Here is a 12,486-nt window from a genome sequence, read left to right on the forward strand (position 1 = left end):
GCTGAAGAACTTCAGCTGCAACCCAAGGCATGTATTACCAGCCTCATAAAGTACCTCTTGAGTATATTGTATCACTGTTGTTTTATTTTTCTTTCACTTTAAATCTTGATGGGAATTAAGCATAATGATTGTTTTTAATGCTGTTATAAAACTACTTTTTAGTAAGAGGATGAGAAAGAAAATGGAGCCAGAGTTTTGACCTGAGCTATTTCTGGAGTGGCTAGTAATCTTTAGGCTTTTTACAGTATCATCAGTTTTCTTTCTCTTTGCTCTTTTTCTTTCTACTCTCAGTTACCACCTTGCAATCTTATACTGAGATTTCTTTTCAGTTGGGAAAAAAAAGTATTAGATTGGTTATTTGTGAAGTGCCATCGGTTAACTGTGAACTGGCTGGATTTCTATTTTCCCAGTCACTGTAGTTACAGTGTTGCTAGCTTAGGAATTTTCCCCTTACCTCTTTTGTGAGACTCCTGTACTACCCACTGAGTAGTGCTAACCACCGGAGGTAGAAAGTATTACTAGAAGACAGGTCAGTAAGTTGATCCGGGTTTCAATGACAACCTTTTGCTGGGGTTTTTCTTTTCTTGGATAAATTAATCTAGTTATGGCACAGCCTCACAAAGAGTGCTGTTTGGAAACTTATGAGCAGCATGTGCAAAACTGTGAGGTTGAGCATATGCAGGCTGAGTGGGAGAATATATGAATTTCTTAAGTCTTCATTGCGCCCCTGTATTATGAAAATACAACTGAAATTGTCTGCAGCAGTGATTCTCTTGCATTTGAGTGTGTACAAATCCATTCATTTAATGTGTTGTGTTCATTTAAAATTGAAACTCTGGATTTAGAACTTAATCAAGCATACAAATAACCCATTTAAAATTTGAATAGTGATCTTTTTTGAGAGATATAAAAAGAGTTTTCTGAAATCAGGAGTAGGACATATAGGCTGGTTGCCTAGCCAGGTGAATTCTCAACAACTACCTGTTTTCTGGATGTTGACAGTCACAGATGCACCTTGTGTGTGTACACCAAGCCATTACTCAGTTTTGCTTGTCTGCTCATGATGGATTTTGATTTAGTTCACTGTCTTGTAGTAGTGAAGCAGACCAAGTGCCTAGATGCCTTTGTTACATATACCTCTGAAAATGAAGTTACAGCTAGCAGCAGTCATTTTAGGCATCCTATTGGTGATGGTGTCTTTTGTTTTTAAAGGAAAATTTGGGGCACTGAATTAGGTCTTCTCAGTCTTTTCAGTTGGCAGCATTACAATTTGGCAGCATACTCCCCTATACAGAGAAACTAAATTCAGATTAATAGGATCAGATGAAATTAGAGAAAAAGGGCACATTCAAAAAAAAAGAAATTTACTAAAAATAAAGTCTCATTGTAACTGTTAATTTTATTAGTTTTATTGTGTTTATTCTAGATTTGAACACAAATAATTGAAAAAATCCTGTTCTAATGCTCTTAACTGTATCCTTCCTCTATGTGATTTATCACTGTTAGACACTCTGTTTCTACATCTCTTTCACTACTTCATTGTATTGCAGCTAGTTAATACTAATCATAATGTCACTTAAATATAAAATACAGCTTGCTGTTTCTTGTAGATTGCAAAGTTCCTTTGTATGTGAATTAAGTATATGTTCCAGACTCTGGGAAATTATTCATATTTAGGGAGGTATTTCCATAATGATGTCTAGAACATTTCTCTCCAATATATTTATTGTTTTGTTGTGGTTGTTATAATATGGTTTCCTGACAAGCATATTTGCATTACAGCAGTCCCAATTAATAGTAATACGAAGAAAAAAAAGGTCAGTTAATAATACCATTTTTCAGCTAAATTAGAAGTGGAATGTGGAAAGAAATCACTGGGAAAAAATAACTTCTTTCAGACACATGAATTAATTTCTGTGCAAAACACAGGTCTCACAGATTCTTCCTGTTTTATGTCTAGTGAAACACAAACGCTGTTCTCCAGACCATTTATTTTAAAACAAAGGTCCTAAAGGTTGGGAAAATGAAAGAAAGGAAACTGCAGGTTATCTGCTGCATGGATGGGAGTTTCAAAACAAAGCTTTGTGTTTGTTACATCTTCATTTTGTGTTCTCCCCTCTCAGATTTTGTCTCTCTTCAGTCTTTGATTGTGCTGGCACCACCCTGTTGTAAAAGTTAAAAACATGAAGAAATTTATGTGGATACATTTCAAATGAAAGAAGCATATTGACAGGTTTACATGGAATGACTGGAGTGTGTTCAATAGTGTGAGCATTACAAATTTCCATGGAAAAGCTAGTTCAGTTTTCATTTTGACAAAGGTTTTAGGTCCATATTGCTAACTTTAATTCTAGTTTGGTGCCAATTCAATAAAAATTTTAGAAGTCTAATGATTGAAGAAAAATATAATCAGAATAAATGTATTAATATGGAGCGAACTTGTCTCAGTTTTGATTTGCAGTTAAATAATGTAACCAGTACCAAAATCAATCAACACTTAGTAAATTTAAGGCAGCCAAGAATGTGGGACCTGGCTTGGTTGTAATTTTCAAGAAAAGAATTTTACCAAAGTCAATCAACTGTATAATTTGAAGCTGGATAAATAGTTTTATACTGAGACTAAATTATTATATAATGTCTGAGTCACAACCTCAGTTTCTTCCTTGCATTTCAATTCTTTCATGGTTGCTAACCCTTCCCTACCTTAGAACAGAAAAGTATCCAAAATAACAGGACAATTTTGATAAGAGGAACTTTAACAATTGTCTACCAACTAGACACAGCAAGTAGTAAACCTAAGTACCTTCTTACTCGTATACTCAATCTATTTAAGAAGGGCAGTACTTGCTTAAATTTAGAAATAATTTTCTTTCTTTATCTTCTTAAGATGTTTAAATAGACATTCATGAGTGAAGTCAAGGTTGTTTCCCAGTAAAGAAAAGGATGGGGGGAAAAAAAAATACTAAGGTGTTGCAGCTACCTTGGTTTTTGCCATCTGAAATCTTAACAGCTGCAGATAAGGAGCCAAGTGCCTGGTCCTGTCCTGGTAGAATATTTCTTGCTGGCATAAGTCTGTCAACTGCATAAAAAGATTGGTCAAAGTTAAAATTGTTTATTTAATAGGTCTTTGAAGGTTCTGAAAGATCAGTCTTTTACTGAGGTAGCTGGCATGAAAGATCGGGTTTAAAGTGCTTGTCTTTGATTTTTACAATTCATGAATTATTCCATTCTGTCTTGCAGTGTTGTCTTCTAAAGTCCTTGGACAAATCAAGTGCCTGGTCCATCTTGAAACGGTTTAGTTAGGTTCTCTATAAGCAAGAATCAGAGGGGAACAATCAAATTTTGAACCCAGAAATTTTGGGTAGCTGGTATTTTCTATGTCACAATGGCTAATTTGCGATTCTCTGTTAATCAGCATAAAATAAGTCTGGATTCACACATACGAAGTTGGCCTGACATGGTGTGGGTCTTAAGGTGTTTTTTATTTGTTCATGGAAAACTCAAGTGTCCAGTGAAAAGTACCAAAAGAAAAAACATAGCACAACAAAATACAGTTGCCACAGCCTTGGTTCATCAGTACAATGAAGTCAGAATTCTAATTATCACCCCTTCTCACATAATTGGAAGGGGCCAAAAAGGTCTTGTTTTTCTCGAGAATTACAGTAGTACAGCTACTTTCCAGTTTTATAACTGGGCTATAGGTCAGAATATTTGTGTTCTGAAAAGTAAAACTTGGAGTAGAAAATTAATTTTAAAGCCCATCAAAATTAAGTCTTTTAGTGTTTTATTACTGTACAGCTGCTAAGGCTATCCAGAAATCAGTTCTGTTTTTAAAAGTTTCACGGTTTCACCATCTGTCTGTCTTCTGATATGGAATGAAATTAAACCATTTAAAATATTTTGCTTATAGACACAAAGGATATGTGTGAAGGAGCACCACAGATAGTTCAAGTTATGGAAACAGTGTGGCAGCTGTAACATGATGCTCTGCCTAGTCTTCCTTGGCATATTATCTGATTTAGAAGACATCCGTTTGCCAAAGTATTGAAAGCATAAAGTTGCTAACTAAAATAAAAAGCAAGCAATTCCTTTGGCTCATCACATGAAAGTCTGCTGTGAATTTTAAAACTCTTACTTTTCTTTAACTGCAACAATTACTGATTTGAATATGAAATAATCACTATGTACAATCACTTTTAAATGGAAGTGGAGCAGGGGGAATATCAATTTATGAGTAATTTCCAGACTCGGGTCACAGATTTCCTCCTTCTGGTACTGCTACCACTGTCTTTACAATAATACACAGCATGTATTACCTGTCATTGTTCTCTATACAGTATTTGCTGTATGCCAGGTACCTACACCCATGTCACCTTTCCGTTACAAGCGTGTGGACATTTTAAGCATGTCATAATTTATAACTTCAATGCAGTAGGAGGGATCCTAAATAATTGTTGGTGCAACTAGAAGCTTGGTTGCTAAGGTTTATTTTAAGTTTCATTCCATAAAATGCAAAATAGAGAGCTGGGATTTTTTGTTTGTTTGTTTTTTTCAGCCCTGCATCACATTTACATTTTTCTATCAAACACCCTCATACACTGTCCTGGGAATATTACACTATGTTCCAGTGTAAAGCACATCTTGTTATGAGGCTGATTGAGAACAGGATTAGCATGGAGTTCATGTTACAGGTAAGTATTTAAATGAGTGTGTGGAATATATACAACTTTCTAGTCACATTTCTATTCATTAAATGACGTTTAAGAAAAAAAAAAAACCAGGTCATCATAGGATTCCATTTGCATTTTCAGTTTTTAGCAGGATAGAACAAACATAAAATGTAGGTCATTTGTGTTGGAATAAGGTCAGCTATTACTCTTATACATAACTTTTAATACTTATTGCATATTCTCTTTAATGTTAAGGTATTTCACTGCTTTGGGTTATTGTGATCGTTTGTTAACACTGACGACCTGTTTTACTGACCCTAACTGGTGTTGCTGAGAGCTAATCTATTCAAATTATAAATCATGAAAGTAATGAGAATCCATCTTCTGCTCTCTCCACTGTATAAAATTTTCAGTGCTAGAAGGAGCATAGAACTTTATGGTAGAAGAAGCAGTTGAATAGAAGATTGTTGTTTTATTCTGAAATGCTAAACTTCTGCAGAGTTGTAGTTTTTCTTCTTTACTAAATATGTTTTGTGATATGCCTTAAAAAAGATAGGATGCTACAGACAAACACCCAGTTAGAAACTGAATTATACCTTTTCCTATCAACTTCAGGTTTTTGCGTGCTTTTTTGGCTTGTTTTGTATTTTGAAGAATAATATGTATGTGCTTGTGCTAGAGCTATTAGAACCAGTTGTTAGGCTGAAAATATAGTGGATGCACCTTTTTTAAAGCTTTCCTCACATAAATTTTAATTATTCTTTGCAGTTTTTAAAAAAAGAATAGCAAAGCAGAGAACTTGATGACTGTTTTATTTCTAAAATGCAGATATAGTCAGTGATCTTAGTGTAGATAATTTTTGAAAGCTGATGGTCTTTTAGTAGTTTCTGTATATTTATATGTAACTTCGAGGAATTTGGTTCTTTGAAAAAGCTCTGGTGGGAAGAATTGATTAAAAATGCAGCCCTTACTTCCTGCACTGTAATTTGGTAAATAAAGGCCACACCTGCTTGCAGTGACTAACCTCACAAATTGCATGGTTTTGAAGTATAGAGGTGCTTAGAACTAGAAAATGGATGTCAAAAAGTGTTTCTGTATTCCACTTTGAATTCAACTCTGGTAAAAGCTGCGTGATAAATTGTACCGGTAGCAGTGATGAGCAAAGAAGACATTTTAAGTTTAATTTTGTTAAAATTAAACATTTCTCATGTTAAGAAGCTTAGGTTTCAGAGGTTTCCTCAGCATCATGGATGGTTTGCCTGAAGTAAAAATACATTTGTGTCTGCAAGTCATGATTTCTGATATGGACAAGCAAATAATTTTCTGAAATGTCTTTATTTTGAAAGACTTTTTTTTTGAGGCCAGTTATCAGAGAATGAGTTTATTGGCCTATGAGTTTATTTACTTACAAGTTTTATTGAAATTGAGTTGCAATTCAGTTGCAACTAAACAGAAAAGTTTATTTTATATATTGAAGTATTTAGTGAAAGTAATAACTTTTTATCATTTTAGGTTTTCAACAAGTTGCTGAGTCTGGCCAGCACTGCTTCATCTCAGAAGTTCCAGTCACATATGTGGAGTCAGATGTTGGTTTCCACATCTGGGTTTTTGAAATCTATCTCAAATGTCTCTGGCAAAGACATCCAACCTTTAATAAAGCAGTGGGTGTATCCTTTTTATTCTTGGTCTGGATTGTTAATATGGAGAATGAATTTGTTTTTTAATTGGCACTATTAAAGGAATGTGAAGAAAGGTATGAAGTATCTTTGCTTAAAACAGTTAAGTACATTATTCTTTGAATTAGAAATAGATGTGAGCCACAGGTTCACACTCCCTTCATAGTCATTTAAGAGTATGCTAGCTTTTTTGGGTGTTCTTTATAGGAGGGATTTCATGATTTTAAGTTTTACTTTGAAAGAAGCACAAGAACTCTGCTGGCATTGAAGGCCAAATTATACTAAAGGGATTCCAGAGGACACTGCCCATAGAAATATGCTGAAGTCTGACATGGAAAATGCTATAGTCTGGTGCATTTTAAGATGTAATTTCCAGTAAATCACCATGAACTAAGTAACCTAAAGTGCAGATTGATAGTTTCAAATACACTAACATTTAATAACTTGGTAGCTTGTGTTGATATTAAAATTTCAGGTAAAATAAACCTCTCTGTGTTGATTCTTCAAATTTCAGTGACATTAGTCAAGAAATAGGATTTCTTATTTTGGATGGATATGAGCATAAATTTGAATTTGCTCCATTTATCGTTATCCATTTAAGCTTTAATTAACATGACTGCAGGCTAAAATCATATGTGACTGTAGCAAAACCATACTTTACTGTTCCAACAGAAAACAAAAGTAGGTATTTATATTTAGACATTATTTATTTGAGCTGACTTAATAATGTCATGCATCTCAATATCTAACTAAAAATGCTGTATAATTAATATTTATAAAGTCATATGAGAAGTTAGTATTTTATCTGCATCAAAAGTACTCATAAACTATAAATATACATTATTCTAATTTCCCTACTTAGCTGTGCTAAGATCTTGAGGAAAATAGGGGTTCTATATGTACATATATTCACACTGGAGCTATACCTAAATGTCGGCATTACTGTCTGAGTTAGGTGAGTCTTAACTATGTCTGTTTTGTAAACAAGGAAGAATTGTAACTCTCAGTTTTGGGGATTTTTCAGCCTCTCTGGACTTTGTCCCCAAGGCTGATCCTGTTAACTGTAACTTGTGTTTAATCCTATGGTTGCAACCTCCCTAACATGCTTCAAACACAGTTGCACCTGTGATAGTAGATTTTCCACCTTGTAAGACCACAGCAGTTTTTTGTATTGTTTGGGCGAGTACCTTACTACTATTGACAATAGTCTTATGCTATTAACGAGTGCTGTGTTGGTGCGGAGTTTAAACCTTGTGCTGAAGAAACCACTAAAAATGCCTTAAGCTGTACCTGATGACAGTCACAGACCATTATGAGGGCAGCCACCATGAACAGAACTAGTCTGAGGAATCTAGCCAAATGATCACATTTTGGGAGAAAAATTCATAATGCGTATACAATAAGAAGCCTGTTGGAATCTGTCAGCTCCTGCCTTAAATGTCAGGACATGAAAGAACAGGTTTTCCGTCATTACTTTTGTCTTACATCATCAGAGACTTGTTGGGAGCATGCACTAGGCTAAAATACTTCATTCTCGTGTTTTAGTTTTACTATAAATGAAGTGTAGTAATGACTGTCATGCAAATAATGAATTATGAAGTTATTCACAGGAACGGTTGACTTTAAGAAATCGTTGCCTCGGATAAAAATGCAGAGTGAGATCATTACTTTTTATCAGTCATACTGTATACTCTCATGTATGTGTGAACTCATATATTTCACACATGTGGATGCTCACAATGACCCAGTTAGAAAAACTGCAGTAAAATAATTGAGTTAAATGTAGCGTGGGTAGAGAACAGAAGCTAAAGTCTACATTCTCCCCTGAGTTCTATTTAACTGAAATATATAGTAAAATAAATTGTATTGAAATTACTGAAGTCTCACTCAATTACTTTCTCTGAGAGCATGCCAAGGATGTGGTGGGGTCCAGTACAGTTTTTCATAATGACTTTTTTCTTACTAGATAATTTTCATTGTACTTCAGTTTTTCTCCATAAGGTACATGATTGTACATTAACGAACTGCTTAAAGAAAAAAAAAATCTTAAAAAGTTCATGAACAAACATAAGCATTTTAATTTCCTGATTTGCTGGGGATAGGAAATTCTAGGAATAAAGAAGCATAAAGCAAGTGTAAAGAGTGAAAACACTGAGAATTATGTTAGTTTATAACTACTGCATTGTGCACTAAAATTCCTATACTGCTTATTAGAGATCAGAGTGGAGTGGTAAAATTTTATGGTAGCTTTGCATTTAATAGAAAACGGAATGTATTAGAATTGGAAATAAAACAAGACTACACATCTCCTGGCACTCAGAAATACGTGGTAAGGTTAATTTTCTATATTTTACCTACACATACCAGTATGACGTATACATTAGTAAGCATACCTTTAAAGTTAATAACAAAATCTTGTGAACTTGAAGGGTCCTCTGAAAGTGACAGTGCAAGAACTTGATGGATCATTCAACCATACATTGCAGATTGAAGAAAACAGTCTTAAACATGACATACCTTGCCATTCTAAAAGCAGAAGGTAAGAATTAAAATACAAATTGCAAATATTTTTAGTATGGATATATGAAAACACGTAGTGCATTGATGATAAATATATGCTTCTTAAATTTTGTGTTTATATTTTGTTAATTTTACTGAATAAGATTTACCTGTGATGTAAGGGGAGAACGTAGAATTTACTATTGTTTATGGGCAGCAAGAAACCATACATTTTATATGCAGGTCTTAATTAAAAGTAAAGGTCTTAAAATTTATAAAGTTTTTACAAAGAGCTTAATTATATAGAAACATATCCTGGTCTGCATGAAAAGCTGCATGGCCAGCAGGTTGAGGGAGGGGATTCTGCCCCTTTACTCCACTCTGATGAGGACCCACCTGGAGTCCTGTGTCCAGCTCTGGAGCCGTCAGCACAGGAAAGACATGGCCCTGTTGGAGCGAGTCCAGAGGAGGCCACAAAAATGCTCAGAGGGATGGAACACCTCTGCTGTGAGGACAGGCTGAGAGAGTTGGGATTGTTCAGCCTGGAGAAGGGAAGGTGCTGGGGAGGCCTTATTGCAGCCTTCCAGTACTTCAAGGGGGTTTATAAGAAAGATGGAGACAGACTTTTTAGTAGGGCCTGTAGCAACAGGACAAGGGGTAATAGTTTTAAACTAAAAGGGGGTAGATTTCAACTAGACCTAAGGAAGAAGTTTTTCACATCGAGGGTGATGGAACACTGGCCCAGGTTGCTCAGAGAGGTGATAGATGCCCCAACCCTGGCAACATTCCAGGTCAGGTTGGACGGGACTCTGAGGAACCTGAACAAGTTGAAGATGTCCCTGCTCACTGCAGGGGGGTTGGACTAGATGACCTTTAAATGTCCTTTCCAGCCCAAACTATTTTATGATTCTATGATAAATTGAGTTGAATGAAGACTCTAATTATAATCAAATTATTCTAAGTGCCTTTGAATGGGAAAGACAAATTAGAGGGAAGACAAATGTAGGCCAGAGGAGTACCTCAAGTGAAGATACATAAATGAAGCCTTTTCTGTGAAGTTTTCCTTTTCTGTGAAGAGTGCCAGGGCTGTTCACTAAACCTAATGAGCAAGAGAAGTAACATACTTCCCAAATAGATTCTCTCCATTTCCTAATGCATTTTAATAACTACTTTGACCTCTACTTCTCAAAGTTGTATGCTTATGTGTAATTGGTTTAAACTTGACTCCCACCATTTTTACAATGTAAAGTCTTGCTGGCTATTTGAACAAAACTCATACACAGATCAGCTTTTTGAGTATTTTTCACTGGAGAGAACATTATTTTCTGTTGTGGTGAAATACACAGAGTACTTTTGCAGAGTTAGGCTCCATCTATAAACATATCCTTGCTAAACCAGGTTGTCCTGGTTTAACACCAGCCAGTAACTGAGCACCACACACCTGTTTGCTCTCTCCCCCGCAGTGGGTTGTGGGAGAGAATCGAAAGAGTGTAAGTGAGAAAACTCATGTGTTGAGATGAAGGTACTTTAATAGGTAAAGCAAAAGCCATGCACACAAGCAAAGCAAAACAATGAATTCATTCACCACTTCCCATGGGCAGGCAGGTGTTCAGCCATCTCCAGGAAAAAAGGGCTCCATCACATGTCACAGTTACTTGAGAAGACAAACGCCATCACTCCCAATGTGCCCCCTTTCATTCTTCTTCCCCCAGCTTTATATGCTGAGCATGAGTCCATATGGCATGGAATATTGTTTTGGTCCATTGGGATCAGCTGTCCCGGCTATGTCCGCTCCCAACTTCTTGTGCATCCCCAGCCTACTCGCTGGTGGGGTGGTGTGAGAAGCAGAAAAGGCCTTGACTCTGTGTAAGCACTGCTCAGCAATAACGAAAACATCACTGTGTTATCAGCGCTGTTTTCAGCACAAATCCAAAACATAGCCCCCTACTAGCTACTGTGAAGAAAATTAACTCAAGACCAGCACAATTTCCTAAATAAGTATTTTTTTCTATTTTCTCTTTTTTAATAGAAATAAGAAGAAAAAGATTCCACTGATGAATGGAGAAGAGGTGGACATGGACCTTTCTGCTATGGAGTAAGTTAGCTTGTTGGAGTTTCTCATTGTGAGACAGCCATGTTCCTCTTGTCTGAAAGCATGCTGTTTTGAAGGATTTGATAGTAATGTTGTACTTCATTTTATGACTGGCTATTTCATGTCTATACCACATTTCTTTGCCACCTTTGCTACTCTTCTGTAGCTGGGAAAATGCTGGTCAAGTGTAAAACATATGGGTTAACTACTATAATCAGTTTTAAAAAATCTTAGGCATGATAAGGTGGTAGAATAAATTACTTGATTCTTTCTTACACATTTCTAATGATATCTTTCAGCTGACTTTAGGTAAAATGTAAACAAGAATTTGCTTGAAACAAAGTAAGAGCAATTTGTGTTGGACCTCAATGAAGACCATTTAACTAGCACTAAGATAGACAAGTACCTGAAATCTGTGGTTAGTTCCAAAAGAATCCTTTTAGACTGAAAATAAGTGATGAAATGCTTCATCCAGAAATTAATACTGGCATTAATTTCAGTAGGAACTGTTTAGCTCTTTGGAAGGAAATTCTTGCTCAGTGTAAGTACCCACTTCACCCTCCTTGAGTTGGAGCCAGTGGTGGTCTCAGAAATACTGAAGGTGTTGGTACTTTGTGCTGGCTGAGGGAAGTAATCTGCTCTTGAAAACTAGTGGTATCTCTTTGAAGAAGGGTAGACTGCTTGTCACCTTAAAAATGTTTGAGATTCTCGTAAATTCAATCTCATCTAACATATAGAAATAATTTTATAAGGGATATTTTCATTGAGCAAGTAATCGTTATCAGTTCTATATGATAGCTGACGTATGAATAAATAGTTTTTAAATTATATTTAAGAGCAATTAGCATAAATATTTGTGAGTAGTTCTGATCAGTTATGTTCAGGTAGCTATTGCATTACACCAAGCTGAGACCTTAATGATCTTCTTAAAACTACCTTTGAACTGATATATGATTTTATGCAAGTCATTTATGCATTGTTTATCTGCTAACCAATCTGCGATGCTGTTGTGCTTTTGTCCATTTTGAACTCCTCTGCTCCAAGCATATATGATAATGTTCGTTCTTTTCTATTAAATCCTGTGTATTGCACTCTTCACTATCCTTTCTTCTCTAGCTACTATCTTGACAGTAGTTCTAGATATTCCACAAATGTATATAGAAATATGCATCATATTTATAATGATGCTCTTTTCATCATTCCAAACTCTCTCCTAATTCTCTATCTGTATTCTGATGTTATCAATTTTATGTGGAAAACTGAGTAAGAGACTTTATTATATAGTTTGTGCTTGTTGGTCCCATAAATTACTTCTGCAGTCATGGTGCTGTGTGAATACTAAAGTATAAAACGCTTCTTTGGGTGGAATACAACTGAGTAATTTTATCTGTAGGACTAAAACTTTTAATCCTGTCTGTTGATACTTTCACTTTTATCATCATTTGGTTTGGCAGTTCTGTGCGTTTGCATGGTTACCCTTGTCAGCTTTCAACATCATAGCATGTGTCTGTTTGTAAAGCACTCTCACATCTATTGATAATAAACAGTG

At 35.5% G+C, this 12,486-nt stretch overlaps 1 protein-coding gene across 1 annotated transcript in view; it reads left to right on the forward strand.

Annotated features, from left to right (window-relative positions):
• Window positions 1-12,486, forward strand: part of TAF2 (TATA-box binding protein associated factor 2) — a gene marked incomplete at both ends in the record, with an annotated part of 62,120 nt that overhangs the window by 18,070 nt on the left and 31,564 nt on the right. The window contains 5 exons of the mRNA XM_082015065.1: window positions 4,530-4,691; window positions 6,183-6,337; window positions 8,561-8,675; window positions 8,776-8,885; window positions 10,875-10,940. Of these exons, the coding sequence (XP_081871191.1) occupies window positions 4,530-4,691; window positions 6,183-6,337; window positions 8,561-8,675; window positions 8,776-8,885; window positions 10,875-10,940 (608 nt within the window). The remainder of the gene's footprint in view (window positions 1-4,529; window positions 4,692-6,182; window positions 6,338-8,560; window positions 8,676-8,775; window positions 8,886-10,874; window positions 10,941-12,486) is intronic.

This window comes from Phaethon aethereus (genome assembly GCF_964289735.1).
Source record: "Phaethon aethereus genome assembly, chromosome: 2".
Classification (NCBI taxonomy): domain Eukaryota; kingdom Metazoa; phylum Chordata; class Aves; order Phaethontiformes; family Phaethontidae; genus Phaethon; species Phaethon aethereus.